Genomic DNA, 18,467 nt, shown 5'->3' on the forward strand with positions numbered 1-18,467 from the left:
AGCATAACTAGCTTCTATAAGGCTTCATCCAGCACCTGACAGAGACAGAGGCAGAGACCCACAGCCAAACAATAGATGGAGCTTGAGGAGTCTTGTGGAAGATGGGGGAAAGGGCTGAGGAATCCGGAAGGGTCGAGGACACCATAAGAAGACCTACAGAGCAAACTCACTGGGCCTGTGGAGGCTCCCAGAGACTCAATCACCAACCTAAGAGCATGCATGGCCTGGACCTAGGCAGCCTGTGCTTCATGTGGCTCCCTTAACAACTAGAGCAGGGGTGGTCTCTGACTCTGTTGCCTGCCTTCGATCCCTTTCACATGGCTGGGCTGCCTGTCCTGCTGCGATCTGATGTACCAGGGTGGAATGGTACCCATGGGGGGGGAGGTGCTTCCCCGTCTCTGAAGATAAGGGGATGGGGGAGGAATGGGAGGGTGGGACTGGGAGAAAAGGAGGGAAGGGGGCTGCAATCAGGCTGTAAAATGAATTTTAAAAAAGAAATAAAAAAGAAAGATAAACAAAAAAATCTTCATGTTTTAGGAGTAGTCATGTCCTCCTTCCTTTATTTCATTGTTTTCATTCACCTCCAAAAACATAAAAGCCAAGAAAACAAAAACAAAAAATGCACACATTATTTTCTAAAACTATTGACAGTATTGAAACCAACTATACTGTTTCATTCAAATAAAAAAAATTTGGAGATTACATAGCTCATTAGTGGGGAAACTAAAATCCTATGATTTGATATGATTTATTTTCTATGCTACAGGAAAGTCAGTAATTACTGTAAAGTTTACTTGGTTCAATATTTCAGAAAGGTTATAACTTCAAATTAGACAAGACAAGAAGAGCGAAATTAACCATAAAACAACTGCGTCTTCATTCTCTAAATTATTAAGATGGCATTGTGCTCATACACTGAGCTCATGCCTGAGATTTCTGCTAAGTCATTTTGAACCATGTTATTTCCATGCAGTTTTTTTTTTGTTTTTTGGTCCATGCAGTTTTGAAATGAACCCATTTTTTAAAATGAGGACATTTCACGCTTACTTTCCACCCCTCTTCCTCCAGTCCTCTCTTAGGCTCGTCTGCTGCTGGGTATTCTGGTCTTTTCTGTGCTTAGCACTTAGGGGAATTGCTGTTTGCTGCAAACAAAGAAGACTGAGCAGCAATAACGGGTGGAACTAGGGCCTTCGAGAGCTGCTCAGAGTTCTCAAGTGGACGTCAGAGGATGGGGCAGGAGAATGAGGATTGTCGATGAAGGAATGAAAGTTTCCATGTCAGTAGGAGAATGGCTTCTGGGACCCTGAGCTCACATAGCTCCAGTTGCAAGGCAAGCCCGGGCCACGTGTCTCTCAAGCTTTAGGCAGAAACGCCTGATCATAAGTAAAGACACATTCTGTTTTACGGGTAGTAAAAGATGTACATTTAATTAAAGACATGGCTCAAATCCTTTGGGGGGGGGGATGCCTTTTTTTATCCCTTGAGAAAAATTTTATAAGCAGTTTTATTTTCTTTTTAAAAAGATTTATTTATTATTTATTAATTAAATAACTATTAAATTTAATATAAATAAATAAACAAAGATTTATTGATTTATTTAATTATATTTATTTATTTTATTTATTTATTTGTTATATTATCTGCACACCAGAAGAGGGCACCAGGTGTCATTATAGATGGTTGTGAGCCACCATATGGTGGCTAGGAATTGAATTTAGGACCTTTGGAAGAGCAGCCAGTGCTCACAGCCTCTGAGCCATCTCTCTAGCCCACCTTATTTTCATTATAAAAATCAATGTCAATTAAAAAAATAAATTTAACTATTATGTAAATGCATACATGAGAAGATTAAGAAATGGTAGTTGAGAGAAAAGTAAGAACAGGATTGGTGTAGTGGCTCAGTGTGCAAGAACACTTTCCACCAAGGCTGATCATCCGAGTTCATCCCTGGGATTCACATGACAAAAGGAGAGATCTCACTCCTTCAGGTTGTTCTTTGACCTCTACATGCATGCAGTGGTATGCGCGCGCACACACACACACACACACACACACACACACGCACACACACACACAGAACTCTTTAAAAAAGGAGTTTCTGTGGCAGACACTGATACTTACCAAAGTGTCTCAAAAGGACCTGTGTTCTGTGTAAGTGGGTGCATGCCAGGGTATGCATGCCAGCTGGGCCGGCAAAGCTTCTCTAGGGAGCTGTATACTGAAGGAAACTAAACAGGAACAATTATTTAGAGTTATTTCCTCCTCCCAAATTTTTTATCAGTGAAGTGTTACAGAAAAAATAAATAAGTCTTTGCAAGGAATGACTTTTATATATATTTTGCATCTGTTAGGTTGAAAGGATAAATAAAATTTCACTACAGTTACTTAATGAAATCTGAAGAATGCTTAATAAATATGATTAATATCCTCCATTGTTAATGGATATGTGTCAAGCAAGTTGTAGGTTGTCAGAATATTAATGTCACTATTTTTTTTGGACATTTAGTGTGTACTTGCATTCTTTTTATATAATGCTACTGGGTGATGATGGAGAGACAAGTCAGTCATGCATACAATTGCCTTCTACATCATCACAAAGATGCTAACATATTAAACATATGAAACATGGAGACGGCTACATGGGACATATGGAATAATTAAATTATTACAATAATTAAATCAAATAATTTAATTACATGTGATGAATCCTGTTCTATAAAAGCAAATGAAATACAAATCAGATGAATTTTTCTTATCCTCGTACACATATTTTTAAAAACGACTTTATTATGTGTGTGTGTGTGTGTGTGTGTGTGTGTGTGTGTGTGTGTGTGTGTATGTGTGCACGGTACCTGCTAAGGCCAGAAGATGTCCAAACTCCTGGTGGACATTACGGGTGGTTGTAAGCTACCCAACATGGGTTCCGGGAAGCAAACTCAGGTCCCCTAGAAGAACAGTAAGCATTTCCACGAGCTATCTCCTTGTATAAGTTTTATATAAGTCCCTTTGTATAAGTTTTGGTGAAACTACATTATTGTTTAAAAATGAAAACCAGAAAATTCACAGAAAAAATAACTGAATAGAGCTGTTTTCTGGGAACTGTTAAGATGGATGAGAATTTAAGAACGAGGGAAATCTCTGCAGCCAGAAAAAAAGCTGAGGGGGCACTTTTTTCTTTAGGGTTGAAATGTGAGTATTTCAACATTGCAGAAAGCCTAAATTGTAATTTGTAGTTAAAAAAAATCTATCTATCTATCTATCTATCTATCTATCTATCTATCTATCTATCTATCTTTTAAAGAGCTACCATCTAAAATTCAGAACTGCATTTTTTTTTTTAAACCAAATCAGAAGATGTGGGCCAAAGGGAATATCTATTGGTTTTGCTTTGCACCTGGCATAAAGTTCATATTCTCGCCCTGACAGTCTGGGTCTCCATAGCTTTTTACCCAGTGTTAGTAGTTTCTCTTTTACCAGATGCCCTTTCCTCATTAATACACTTCAGCCTTAATAAAAGTCCACCATTATTATTTTTGTTTTCTGTTTATGTTTTTGTTTTCAGTTCAACCCTATTCTGCATTAATGAAGAAATGAGCTGTACCAGTGGTTTATTTTGTTTTCTGTTGTTGTATCTGAACCCTCTGTAGAAAGGCGATTTCTACAGAGAGTGGACATTTGTGATTCTAGAAGCTGTGAAGGCCACGAGCATAGTGCTGCCTCCCATCAGGACTTCTCTCTGATTAGAACATGGTGGAGGGCCTTCCATAGCAAGACAGAGCAATGTGCTCTCCGGGTGACCCCTCTTCTGCTAGCACTCTTGCTGTTCTGAAGACCCTCCCTCATGACTTCATCTAACTACCTCACCAGCAAACGCTATTAGCATATGGCTTTGGAGGTTAAATCACTAACAGATGCATTGCAGGGACTCACCTAAAGCACAGCAACCAGCAAGAAGGGGATCACTGAACTTTTACTCTTATTCTAGTGAACATATTCTTTTGTTAAATATATTAATGATACAATAAAAGTCTTTAAATAAAATCACATTAGCAAAAACTTAAAATGCCCCCTTCTGGTCAATAGAACTATTGAGTAGGAGTGTGTCTTTGAAAAAGACATGATGGAATTATTAAATAGATGAATAGCATTATTGGAAGAGAGAAATGTGTGAAAGGCTGAGTTCAGAGAGGGAAAATACTTAAAATTTGAAGATATTTTGAAGTATATACTTAAAAATGCAAGTGGCTGGATAAAAGCCTGTAGTTTTAATTATAATTATTAGCATTCACAACAGGATATCTCCAGGTGTTCCAAGGTGACACAGCTGATAGGGGTCACCCTCACACCTCTCCACAGCCACACAGGATAGAGATGCTGCCATTGCCTTAAAGCATGACCATAATATCAAGATGTTATTGATGACACTGTCAGAGTATTATTAGAAAAGGACTCCAAAGAGAGGACAGAGAAAAATACCACATGTTTTTCTGACGTAAAGGAATTTTAGCTTTCAATCATCTATCTATCACCTATCTACCATTATCATCTATTATCAATTGTCTATGTGTCTGTGTCTGAAGACCATAAAAGAATCAGGGGACAACTTTAGAGGGAGGGGACCAGTAGGAACTGGGAGAATTTCAAGTGCCCATTGTTTTGTATATTGACTTTGCTGGTTAGCTTTAACCGTCAGCTTGACTCAATCTAGACTGAACTGGGAAGAGTCTTAACGAGGAAATATCTAGGTCAGATTAGCTCGTGGGTGTGTCTGTGAGGATGAAGGCTGATATGGTAGCAATGTAAACCTGAGTCAAGAAAGCCTGGAGCTATCAATGGGGGAAGAGCAGGCAAGCATCCGCTGCCTGAGCCATCAGTGTGGTCATGATGCTGCCTGACACCGGCTGAGGGGAGCTTCTGCCATCCACACGGTCCTTTTCTCTCTGTGTTATCTTTTGTTCTTCTGTCTGTGTTGCACCCTCCTCTACCCACTGAAATTACAGCCCATCCCGGTCAGTCCAGGACAATCATCTCACCTTACTGTCCTTAAGCTAATTATGTTTGAATTTGTTCCAGGGATTAGGAAATGGCTGGGGACCAGCACTATTTAACTTCTTATATTCAATAGAGTGAGCCTACTTATTACTCCCACCGGGTACACGAAGCAATTGAGATGTAGATGGCTCGAGGGACTTGCCCAAGGTTATCCAGATAATAGGCTGTGAACATGAGATTCATATTTACTTCTAGAAAAAAAAAATTCCTTAAAATAGTTTCAAGAATTTTCCATTTGGATGTCAAATATAATTTTTGTGATCCATTCTTTACTGGGCTAACTTATTCCACTGGCAACATAGGACACACCAGAATTCCCACCTTTAGCCAGTCATTTTATAGTGAAGTTAGTCACATCTGAGAAGGCTGTTTATTATTATTAGCTTTTTTTTTTTTTTCATGGCTGTGACAAAATGCACGAGGAAAACAAAATGGGGAAGAAAGGTATCTTTTGGCTCATGGTTTCAGAGAGCTCAGTCTCTGCCACTCGGCTCCACTGCTTCTGGGGTTGTGCACAGAGAGGCAGAACATCACAGCAGAGAGAACGTGGCAGGCAACGTGACTCACCTCATGATGGTAGGCAGAGAGACAAAGACGGAGCCCAGAACAAAACACAGCAAGAACTGGATCCCAAGAATACACTTCCACATCCCAAGATACCTACTTCTTTGGTTTCTTTTATTTTTTACATATTTATTGAGTGTGCATGAATGCACCACAGCACACGTGTGAAATTCAAAGGACAACTTGCGGAAGTCAGTTATTTTTTTACCACATGGGTTCTAGGAATCCAACTTGGGTCTTCAGCCTTGGCAGCACGAGCCTTTGCCAGCTGAGTTAGTTATCTTGTTGGTCCCTATTATTTTTTATTTTTATTTTTGTTCAGGTTTTCTTTCTTTGTTGTTTTGAAACAAGGTCTAACTCTGTAAACCAGACTGGCCTGGAATTCCCTTTAATCTTCCAGCCTTAGAATTTCAAGTATTAGCATTCCAAGGGTGAGTGTCTTAGTTACTGTAGCTATGATGAAACACCATGACCAAAAGCGAGTTAGAAAGGAAAGGGTTCATTTGGCTTCCACTTCCGCCACTGAAGGAAGGAAGCTAGGGCAGGAATTCAAGTGGGGCAGGAAGCTGGAGGCAGGAGCTGATGCGGAGGCCACGGAGGGTGCAGCTCACTGGCTTGCTTCCCACGGCTTTCTCAACCTGCTTTCTTACAGATCGCAGGAGCACCAGCCCAGAGATGGCTCCACCCACAATGGGCTGGGCCCTCCCCCATCCATCCCTAGTTAAGGAAATGCCCCACAGACTGTCTACAGCCTGGCTGTTATGGAGGAACTTTCTCAACTGAAGTCTCCTCTTCTCAGACAAAATGCTCAGCTCTTGTTTTTCCTTGTGTCAAGTTGACGTCAGCACAGTGAACCACCATGACTGGATTAATCTGTGTCTTCAAAGTTCTTACCTGTGAAGTTCCTGCTGCCCCCAAGTATGGCATCGGGCCACCAAATCTTACCTAGATGCAGTCTATCAGTGAGGGAAGGGTACATGTGGTCCATCACACTCCAAGTATTGCCACGGGGACTAAAACATATTTCATATTCAAGTCGTAACACATATAATTTACAATAAACATTTATTGAAAATAACCTTAATGTCCTCCTAGAAGAGGCTAAATCCTCCATGGTCTAGTCATACGTACTTAATACAGCCCTTTAAAATGAAACATAGCTGGGTGTAGTGGCGCACACCTTTAATCCCAGCACTCAGGGAGGCAGAGGTAGGTGAATCGCTATGAGTTCAAGGCCAGCCTGGTCTACAAAGCAAGTCCAGTACAGCCAGGGCTACATAGAGACACCCTGTCTCGAAAAACCAGAAAAAAAAAAAAGGAAGCATTCTATAATTACACTTGTAATTTTCTAAGAGAGTAGGTCATGAGTATTCTCAGAAAAATAAAGCAAGATATGAAATAGATAGGCTAATGAGTTTGATTGTGACAATCATTTTCCAGTCTATGTACATTTCAAAATAGCAAGTAGCATGTTTGACATATTAAATATTCATGTCTATCTGTTAACCAGCCCTAGATCAACCTGTAAGAATGATGGCGAAAAGTGAAGCATGCCTGAACTGGCATGGAAGAAGTCTACTGGAGGCACAGAACTGCGCATGTAAGATGCACACATCTCGTACAGAACAGAAGAACGCATATCTACATGCACTTACATGACACATGTACTGGGTGTTTTAGAAAGACAAGCCATAAATTTGTAACTATGTTTGTCTTTGAGAAAAAGAATTGTGGGCTCAAGTGTGGGTGGAAGGGAGCTTTTTTATTGTAAACACTATTGTGTCGCTGGAGATTATGTTCTATAGAAATGGAGCAAGGGGAGTGGGGGAGGAAAGGGAGGGAAAGCGAGAAGGTGTTTGTGTGAGAATCTCTGACCTAGTTTTCACCATTTCTTAAAGACAGTCTTTGTATGTAACTCAGGCCGGCCTCTAACTCGGATAACCCTACTTCACTTTCCGGCAGGCAGTGTCCATCATTTTGCTTTACAGTATTGTAGTTTTGTCCCCTGTTACATTTCGTTTTTTTTCTCAGACAATTAATTGCTTCCCAAGTAAATCCATGTGTGTGTGTGACTGTGCTTACGTGTACTGTTGGATCACCATCTTTGTGTTTTCTGCGTATAGAAACCCACTGCTCCACTGCTCTCCTGTGTAACCCCCCAGATTTCCAGGGTTGGAACCTCCCCCCTCTTCTCTCATTCATAAGCTCCTGTCTCCAAGGCTCTCAATTACGATCATGGTTCTTGGCCATCACTTTCGTTAAATTAGCTCCTGAGGAAAGTATGCATCTTGGTGGTTTGTTTTTTCTCCATGCGCCAGAATGGAGCGTTGCTGAACTCTTATCACTGACCGCAAAATTTAAATGGAAAAGCCAGCCGGGAAAATCTATGCTTTCTGTGGTGAACAGTTTCAAGGGAGTAGAAAACAACAGGTGACCCAAATACACGAATCCTACATAGCATAAACATCTAACGGAGCCAGCGAGACTCACAGCACCAACCCTGTGCCATAGCACATCGTAAGTGCCTAGGATGTAAATGGTAGGAGGCGGCGTCCCGGAACATCACAGGCAGCGTAGGGTAATGAAAACTCAGCTCTTGCTGCTCTCACTTGTCTGTGTCCCCCAAACAGAGCAGGCCCAGTGATGAGCTGTACAATCACTGATCCTGTCATGGAGTAAGGGGTTTCGAAGACTCTCACTGTTTCTGCTGCTCATCTCCTTCCCCGCTAAAGACTCACATCAATGGGTTTGACAGACGCATCCTCTCGAAGCAAACTGTCTCAGGTCACATTATGAAACCACTGCACCTTCTCTGCTTCTTCGTCTTTCGTTTAAAACTGTTTTCCCTTGTTCTGGACGGACGGGAGCGGAGGGTTATATTACTCCATGTGTGTAACTTTCATATATCTGTAAGTGTTTCATAGTAATTGGCTGTATCTCACCTTCAGTAATCAACAGAACCTGGTTTTTCCTGCTTCTAGGATCCTGCTTTTCAGTTCTGATCTCCGTAAGCGGGTACAGTGATGGCAGGCCCAAGCCATCTCGTGTGACCTTATAGCACCAGATACTATAAAATGAAGCAGCAGCAGCAATTACAAGTTCACTTCAACTTACCGTTAGTGCAGTTTCATATTCTCCAGCTGCCAGGTGGGCTAACCCCAGGTAATAAGAGGCTTCTCCTTCCACGGTTGTATTATTTCCTGGGGTGAGGATGTGGAGAGATCACTCACTATTCCTTACACAAACAAGAATCCTTACCAGCTAAGACAAGACAGTTACTCCTTAAAAACGTATACATACACATCAATGAGCCTTGAAACTAAACTAACCTGTGTTAGAACACAAACTCACTCTCTCACTCACTGTCTCTCTCCTTCTCATCTCTCTCTTTCTCTCCCCAGTGTGTGTATACATGTGACTTAAGTAAAACTTATCCTGATCTCAAGTGATAGATTAAGATATTTTAGCAATGTAATTACAGGGAGTTTCCTCTGTGCTCACAGCACAGTATATACTCTCCCCATGTCATAGAATGTTTACATTAGACCAGCATGTGGAGACCTGTAGCTTACGCGAAACAGCCAGCAGCACGCAGCAGCTTGGCTGGCTCGCACTCCAGCCAACGCTCTGTGTTTCTAACAGGACACATGGTTAACAGATGCAGCCTGGCTGGGCTGACGATGCTCAGCTCAGAGCTGCTGGGTCTCGCTTGTGTGAGGATGGCCAGCAAAGTCCTGTTTCGTGGCACAGAGGACCGTGTACATACTGAAATGGAAAGGTGCTTTCCTTTGCAAATCATGCTTTCTCCTCTCTAATTTCCGTGCTGTATTTATTTCAGTAAACACCAAGTTCTTTCCAAAGGCAAAAGCATAAAGGTGCAAAGTGCAGTTCAATAAGAAGTATGGCATACTATTGATGCACTATGGCATACTATTGATACTTGATGTAGCTTATTTACATTAAACCACTAAAGCTCTTAGATCAACTGCAGTAAATCACTGGGACCTTGGATTAGTCAGTCTTCTTAGTTATGATACTGAAACCACACACACACACACACACACACACACACACACACACAAATACATGTTGGATTTGATGAAAGTTAAAAACTCACGCTGTGTTGAATACCACCAGAAGGTGGAAATGAACCACACAAATGGGAGAAAATGTTTTCAGATCAGAAATCTGAGGAAAGACTCAATAATAGAGTCTTAACACTCAATTAATAGAGTTTTAACAGCTCAATAATAGACAAATAACACACCTGAAAGGGCAAAGATGTGGAAATGGTCGGTGAACCAACCACGTTGCAAGCTAAAGATCCTCCGAAAGTGAATATGGAGCTGTCACATGATCCGGTGGTTCTGCTAGGTATGCCCCCGGGAGAATGCAAATGCACAGACAGCGCCGCCAGGTCAACAAACCGCTCGCACGTCTGTCGAATGAGGAGTGTATAAAGAAAGGGCGTAAAAACCATCCAGTGAAGTGCTACTTGGTGGACGTGCGAAAGAAGGAAGCCGTGACACATGTTACAAGGTGGGAGCTCCTTAAAGCACCACGCTCCAGGAATGCTGTTGACTCATGGTGCACTCGAGGATTTGGGCATGTAAGTGCCTCAGGAAGGCTGTCTAATACCAACATGAGAGGCACGTACTTCCTCACTGTTCATTCCTTCCTCTGCGAGCTCTGCTGCCACACAGAAGACATACAACTCAAGGACAGCGTCTTTTCCTAATGTCCAACATGCCAATTTATTGGGATTCCTGCAAACCTTTCTGCATGATCAGAGTGTGCTGCTGACCCTGATCCCAGCGCTAAGGATCGGTGCCCACACTTAACCTCCTCCCCCCAGAGAAGACATGAACCATCATTTATGCAGAATCAGTTCATTTGATGGAATTTATCTTTCAGTGATGGACATTTCTTTTAAACATTTCAACTAAGTTATTTTTAAAGAAACAACAGCAAAAAGAGCTCAAATGTTTACTTTTCCTCTATAGGAAATTAAAATCAAAGCCATAAGCTACTTAACAAATAAATTCACTAAATATGTCCAAAAGCCAAGACTGTAACTTCCCTATTCCCTTTCATGGGAAAACTTCTCCATTAGAAAATTACTATGTGGTGATGTAGTAATGCAAGGGGTGTTTTTCTTTGCCTGTTATAAACTAAAAGTTTACAAGACTATGCACCATTGTCATCATGTTGTCTACAGATAAAGATGTGGTGAGATATCGAGGATATGAGCAGCTCTACCAAGGCGTTTTTACTGCTGAGAGGGTGAGTGAGGATGACGTGGGCATCCTGCCAGCCTGCAGACGCTGCTGACACTGCCAGTGTGGCTGGGGCGGAATGGGACTCTCATAGCATGCCTCCTGGTGATATTGAAGTGCAGGTCCACAGGCCGAGCTTTGAGAGGAAGAGCTCTGAAGTATATTGCACTGCTATTTCCTTGTTACTCCTAACTAAACATTCATCACAATTTCCCAAATGTCTGACTGTAGGGAATTTATAAAGAATAAAGGATTTCTCAGACTGCCAAAAATAGACAACACACACACACACACACACACACACACACACACACACACACACGACCTTATCTCCACTCTGTGGGCTCCCTGTTTTACAACAGTAGCCCCAGTGGATTGTAATTTGGGAGATAAAGCTTTCAAGGAACTAATGGATTTCTCATTGTCAGCACTAAGGTCCCTACCTCTGCCTTACAGTGAAATCTGAAAGCATATTGATGGCAATTGTCTTTGCATTTCACATGAAATAATTACCCCCAACACTTGGCAATTTTTACTCCTCTCCTGGGAGAAACAGCGTCTGTCCATTAAAGGAGACAACGTGAGAGCATTCTTTCCACCCACCTTCTTTGGCTATTTCGGAAGCTTTTGTTAGAATTTTGATGGCCTGTTTGTATTCTTTGTTTTCCAGCATTTTGTCGGCGAGCAGTCTGTAGGTCCTCACGAGATTTTCACAGGCCAGCAAGTTGAGAAGCTGACCCGTCTCATCCTTCCATAGCCGCCCCTGTGTCAGTTCGTGGAATGCCTCATAATGGTGGGCAGCTTCCAGAAGCTCACCTGAAGAATGAGAGCCATTCATGACTGTAAAGCACGGGCCAGAAACACATGTGTTAGCGTGACTCACAAATGGGGAGAGAAGCGGGGGAATGTGGTGAAAAGGAGTTGGAGGTGAAAAGGATTTAGGGGCTGTAGATTCAGTAGCCTCTGTGGTTCAGAGGCCCTTCAAGAGGGGTGGGCCTCAAAAAGTAGAAACGGCTTCTATTGTTCATGTTCAGTGACAGTGTGAAGGCTCTTTGCATTGACTGGCGTCTCCAGAACAGCGTGCATGCCCCATTTTACCCCGAAACAGTCTGCTGGAGCAGAATTCACGGCTTCGTTTTACAGAAGAGAGAGCGGAGGCTCAGCTCAACATGATATGCTCAGTGGGATATAGACAGGAAGACTTTCCCGGAGCCCGGGGTTGCCACCATTGTCCTCATTGCTTTCTCAAGATGGCAACTGCCTCGCTCTTAGGAATCATTTAGACATCGTGAGAAAGACTGTGCTGGCATAGTGAGTGGAGTTTAGACCTGCTTCTCAGCATCTGATGGAGGCACTGACACGGTCTGCTTAGTTCTGCATGATTGTATCTTACCAGTTGCTACTGACGTATCTTCTCAAATTCCAAACTCTAAATTAGCCTCAAACCATTTCATTCCTTAACATCTGAGACAATGTATTTCTGGGAGAACAGTGGCAGTTCCATGCTGCAGACCGTATGCTACATGTTCATTTCCTTCGGAAACACTCCTACTCTCTTGTAATGTAAGCAGTCTTTGACAGCATTAGAGTGACACCGCTTGTCTTAACTAGACAAACCGCACCTAGGCATTTCAGCTGTAGCAATTCAAATTGAGTGAAGGCTTCAAGCAGCCAGTCTGTTCCTCCTTCAGTTTTATCCCTTTTGTTTGTTTGGGCTTAGGCTAACGACAGCCCCTCTATGCCTTATTTTACTAGTCTGTGAAATTAATTACTGCACGTTCAATGTACTATGGAGTTAGTGTAGGATAAGCACAGTCCTATCAGTTGGCACAGTAATAGCATTTCTATCATAACAGCTTATTGCAATATAGTCACTACATTTATACTTTAATCCAACTCATCCTGCAGAATATAAGACTTAGCCCTTCTAACAGTATTACCATGGAAGTTTAAATTAACCTTGGCAGTTTTTATTAGGAGCAGCATGTTTCCACAATAGCACAGGCAGAAATGGTGCTGCCACGGCCAATAAGCTGTCCCCATTTGTTACAATGACTTTGCTATTGAAACTACTATCAGTGAATAGACAGACAGAGCAGGAATTGGCACACCCCTGTGTAACCCCAGCCAAGGGAAGCTGGCAAGAGAGGATCAAGATTATAAGCAGGAGACTATCTTAGGCTGCTGGTAAGGCAGGGTATGCAAAAATACATCAAAAATAAGAATAGCATTTCCAAAGAAAGGTAAACAAAATGGAAACTCACCAGCAAATAAGTGGTAGAAAAATGCAGTAAAATCATGGCCAGTATGAGTTCTTACCTTCTGTGCTGGAGTAGGGACCAAGCAAAGATACTTAACCAGAAAAACTGTTTAGAAATTTATCATACAGCTTTGGAAGAGAGAAGAAAGCACAGCCATAAATAGACATCACTGAAGGATATTTCATTTCATAGGAGTTTACAAAAAATTAAAATATCAGAAAACAACTGTAAAGCATTCTCCAGGAGGAGACGTTATGGGTGGTAGGTGGTTTTCTTTCTAATTTTCTTCCTTCTGATTATTGGCATTTCTGAGACTTTCTATTATCAAGATATATTTATTTTGTAATAAGAAATACACAACAAAAGTAATTTAAAAATAATGCGCATTCTCTTTTCATGTTGCTATAGGTGCGGAGGGTGGACGCTCACTGCTCCAATCTGTCTTTCCCTTGCAGCTGATTGTTTCTGTACCTCCTATAAAGACCAGCACAGTTTTTCATCACTGTCTTGTAGCACCTCTCTCCAGAAACACTTTCCTCAATTACCCATGACCCTCATTTTTGGGGGGGATTCCAATGGAGCACTGGCATGTCTGTGCGTTATGTTTCCTCTGTCAACTGTATTTCTGCCCACACAGTATAGCGTCGTAACTCTGGAGACATGGCACAGAAACTCCCCCCCTTTTTCTCCAGCATCCATCTCTTCATAAAGTAGAGATGTGTTTTTATTTTGGGCCATGTGAGAAGGAAATAGTGGGATATAGGAAACTGAGAAAATCAAGGAGTTCCAGAAAACAAACAAACAAACAAAAAAAAAACCAAAAAACAAACAAACAAAAAAACCGAAACGAGCTATGAGACAGGGCTTTCTAGATTACAGAATTAATTTAAATTAGATGGAAATGGGACATGATGGTTCAAATAATAAATGAGATGTGATATCCTGGTCCACATGTAGGGGTGGAAGTTACAGGCAGGGAGACATGGAGCAAATGGGGGTGAGCCTGAGGATGGGGAGAAGGGAAAAGGGCAGAGACAGGATCTCAAGCTCATATGAGCCAGATGTCCCTCAATTCTTGAGGATGCTTAAGGAGCCTTTTCTGGACAGACTCGGATGTGTGAGGAGGAATAACGTCTGGGAGGCTTTCGGCACACTAGACACTATGAAAGGCCATCTTGGAGAAATCAGGAATGGTCTTTTGCATGAATTTGGGTTTTCCCAGCTTTGGCATTAGTATCCGTGGCCTACCTAGTTCATAACTGTCTGGGTTTCAGGTCGCAGAAGGGCACGTTTGAGACTCTGCGAGAAAGGTGTCTAAGATGCTGGGTGAAAGACAGGGTGCCCTTTCCTGGATGAGTAAGACATTGGTCAAAACAAAGGTTTTTCCCCCACACATTATCTTAAGAGATAATGCCCCTCAAACTGGTAAAGTAGATATAATTTCCATTTTTTCACAAATGAGAAAACTGGTTCACAAAGATTAAATGACTGAATTCTGTGAATCACATTTAAATTTGTCATGAGTGTAGGTTGAACTCCTGATCATTAAAGCTCTATATAACTGGTTCTACCACATCAAATATGGCACCACCACAAACTAGGCCAGAAATTCACATTGCCTCACTTAAACTGCAGTCAGACATCTCTTATGTTAAAAGCCTACTGTCACTCGACTCAGGCTGCTCCCCCAACCATTAGCATGAGGGGACATACTGATCCACCATGCTCTTCTGGGTCTTCCTGAATACCCTGACATATGACCTACGCCATCAAAGTCCTCTGCTGTCTTTTTGCCATGTGGGAACACCTCCGGGACACATGGAATTCCTTGTATGTCCCAGATGTAGCAGCTTCAGCCAAACAGTCATGGCTTCAGTCCCACCTTCTGCTACCTTGCCACTGTGAGGTTGGTTCCTGAGGTTCTGTTCAGCACTGCTTCAAACACAAGGGCTTGTACAGAAGGGGGGGGGGTCTTCTAGTCCTTCTCAAATGTGAGGCTTTGTTTCTTAATCACTTCATGAAAGTAAATTGGGCAGTAATGATTTGAGTTAAAAGACCACGAGTGCATGACATGACCACAGTGTATAAGAGCTAGTGAAAACTTGAAAGCACCTGTTATAGTACAGAATAATGCTTGACTTAAAATATTAAAATGTATGCTATGAAAAGAGTATAGTGCTTCAAATGCAGGTACTCCTTGAAGCAGGATCAACAATGTTATGGTTCCTGTCCAGTCTGTCTCTGACAGCAACAAGGACCTTAGTGATTATTTTACTTCATGAGTAAGTGTTCTGATATTAGCCGAATGGGTATCTATTGAAGCATAATGTGTATTGCTTTTATCTGAAGACTTTCATATTATTCAAGTACAGTAAAAGGGCATAAATAAAAATCATTTTGACAGAGCTAAGTGTAAACACCAACAAAGCTAAAAAGCCGTTGTATTAGTTACTTTTCTGTTGCTGTGACAGAACATGACCAAGGCACCCTCGAAAGGAAGGGTTTGTTTGGGATTAGATTTCAGAGGGCTGGAGTCCATGGCAGTGGAGTGGAGGTGGCCAGTGGCGGCCATGTGGCTAGAGTAGCAGCTGAGAGTCCACATCTTGAGTCTCAAGCATGAAACAGAGGGGACACACTAGAAACAGCTCATTCTCCAGTGACATACTTCCTCTAACAACCATGCACTGACAAAGCCTCCCAAACAACACTGCTAACTGGGGATCAGGTGTTCAAATGCCCCAAACTATGAGGGATATCTCACTGAAACCACTATAGCTAGATTTTCAAATCTGCCTCATGACATTCTTTATGACTTCCTTAAAGTATTCACATATAATCTACCCTTCATTCAAATAAAATTTATCACATCAGGACCTGGAGAGATCTTTCTAGATCCCACTGGCAGTCTTTTAGAAGACTGAATGAGCCATTTGACACGAGTATCTGAGCCTGGTAATCCTCTGGAATTGCAAGTGCAGATCTTATTTTCCACTGAGGCACAGGAGCAGAGGGAGGAGGAATGACTGAACCAGGCACTACAAACGTAAAACTTAGTAGAGACCTCGGATCACTTTAAAGTCTCTGAGGGTAACGGAGTTTTGATCATGTGACAGCGGGATCATTGGCACTGTAATATCAGGGTAGCAGTCAGTGAGCGATATGCCAAGTACAGCAGAGCCGAAAGCCTGGGGTGCACAGCTCCACAATCAAGCAGAAAAGGGCCATCTGCTTCCCGCGAGTCAGGGAAAGTGGGGCCCAGTGTCCCACTGGAGGGATGAAGGCGGCCCTCCATAGATACCACCAGTGGTCAGTTTCTTTCAAAACTGGGAAAGAGCATTGCCAAAACACATCTTAAGTGAACCTTGTTAACAACTGGGAGGACAGGAATATCTAGGTATGAACAGAGGTGGTTCAAGCTTCAGTTTTACTTTGTTCTGCTTTTAACAATTATATAGCATCTACATAAGTATTAAAGACTTTAGCATGCATTTATAGTTTTTCACCTTAAGCAAAGCGTGCTTCTAAAATAAACGTGCTTTAAGAGTGTTTCATTGTGTCCAAGGCTCACATGAACAAGAAACACTAACAAAAGCCAGACAACACCATTGTAAACTGCAAAAACGCTTGCTAGGATGGTAAGATGAACACAATGTAGAGAAAAATACAATTTTATATATCTGGATATTCCCTAAATTGTGGCTTCCTGTTTTCTGCACACCATCTCTGAAAGTTTATAGATATTTGTTGTCTCACAACAGATGTCTAGAACAAATATTAAGCAAAGGGAAATGTATATGATCTCTTCCATTTTAGTTTTTTTTAAAGTAGGAAGATTGACTAGATATTAACACAAATGGGTTTAAATGTGAGGCTGCCATAAAGGCAGGGGCATAAATGTAATTCTCCCAGCCGCTATTTTGATGCACATTTTTGATTCCATGAATATTTTATGAAATGGCCCAAACTAAAGCCATATAACATTCCTGCATTACTGATGCTTGCGCCCGTAAGCTACGAACATTAGAGGCATGATTGAATGCATTAAAATGAACTCATTCAGCAGTGCATTGATTACTTGAAGGGGGAGGGAAACAAGAGAAAGAAAGAAGGAAAGAGAAAGAAAGAAAAAGAAGTTGTTGCACTCCAGGAAGACAGCACACCCCGGGAGTCGGAAAGACAGCGGGGTGAGGGCAAGTCCGAATACAGTAACGTTTCTTAGAGCGGGACTCACGCCAGCCCTGCCATTAATTAGGCAAGGTGTTAATTATGTCCAAAGATGGCTGCTAGTATTGTTCATGTAATTTAAAATGTCACCGTCCCTAAGATGCAGGGACCTGCTCTGCTTCAGCTCCACACATCAGCAAGTCTGAGAGTAACTAATTATTTCTTTTTCTATCAACTTGTACATTTGCCAGTAAAAACAACACTGCAGAAACAATTGCACAAAAATAATTTGACAGCTCCATGAGGCCCATTTCCTCAGCAGTGCGGGCACACATCGGAAGCATACTTAATTCTAAATTGTGCACATTTGCTGCAGACTTTAGGGAAATATTCCACTTTAGTTTAAAACAACAACCTAAGGAACAATAAAGCTTTATGTATATTGTGCTGCATTTTAATCTGGACCTACTGGCCATCTTTGGCATAAATTACTATCCTGTACAATGTAGACACAGAATGTGCTAGAAGCAATGTTGAGTAGTAGCAAAAAGAGAAAAATGTTACTGCCCTGGTAGAAAAACAGAAGACATTGCTTTCCATTTTGGCTTAACTGCAGAAGCAATTTACATCATCTTTCCATATTTACATTCAATTATAATCATTATAACGGCACTACACGTGCTGACGTAGCCGAGACTCACCATCCTGCCAATGGGAACAAATTTCCACCATTTATCTCCTGTTGGAGGAGTTTCGCGGTACACTCCAAACCACTGTGCACCATGGCAAAACAGAATGCCAGAAGACAAAGGTTTGCCTCCACAACTCAATAACATCTCTAATAGCAGGGCAGAGAATGTGCCTGTAACTTCCAAGGAGCAAAGAGGAAACTTAGAGAGCTGTTTCTTTTCAACACAGATTTCAGGTGAGCTGTAGGAGAGCCACTACCTGCTGGGTAAGGACTGCTGTTCAGCAAAGGAGACATGAGAAGGGTTCCAGGAGGATAGATGTGTGTGCGCGCGTGTGCGTGTGTGTCTGTCTGTATGTATGTATGTATGCTTGTGTGTGTGTCTATATATGTATGTCTGTGTGTGTGTGTGTGTCTCTGTGTGTTGTGTGTGTGTGCCTGTCTCTGTGTGTCTTGATGTGT

The 18,467-nt window shown here is 41.9% G+C and overlaps 1 protein-coding gene across 1 annotated transcript in view; it reads right to left on the reverse strand.

The window, feature by feature from the left end:
- Ttc29 (tetratricopeptide repeat domain 29) overlaps positions 1-18,467 on the reverse strand; it is a 179,423-nt gene that overhangs the window by 100,237 nt on the left and 60,719 nt on the right. The window contains exons 6-7 of the mRNA XM_055609059.1: positions 11,496-11,708; positions 8,731-8,816 (exon numbers count right to left, since the gene is read on the reverse strand). Coding sequence (XP_055465034.1) covers positions 8,731-8,816; positions 11,496-11,708 — 299 coding nt within the window. The remainder of the gene's footprint in view (positions 1-8,730; positions 8,817-11,495; positions 11,709-18,467) is intronic.

This window comes from Psammomys obesus, unplaced genomic scaffold (assembly GCF_907164565.1).
Source record: "Psammomys obesus unplaced genomic scaffold, mPsaObe1.curated_primary_1811, whole genome shotgun sequence".
NCBI classification, from domain to species: Eukaryota; Metazoa; Chordata; class Mammalia; order Rodentia; family Muridae; genus Psammomys; species Psammomys obesus.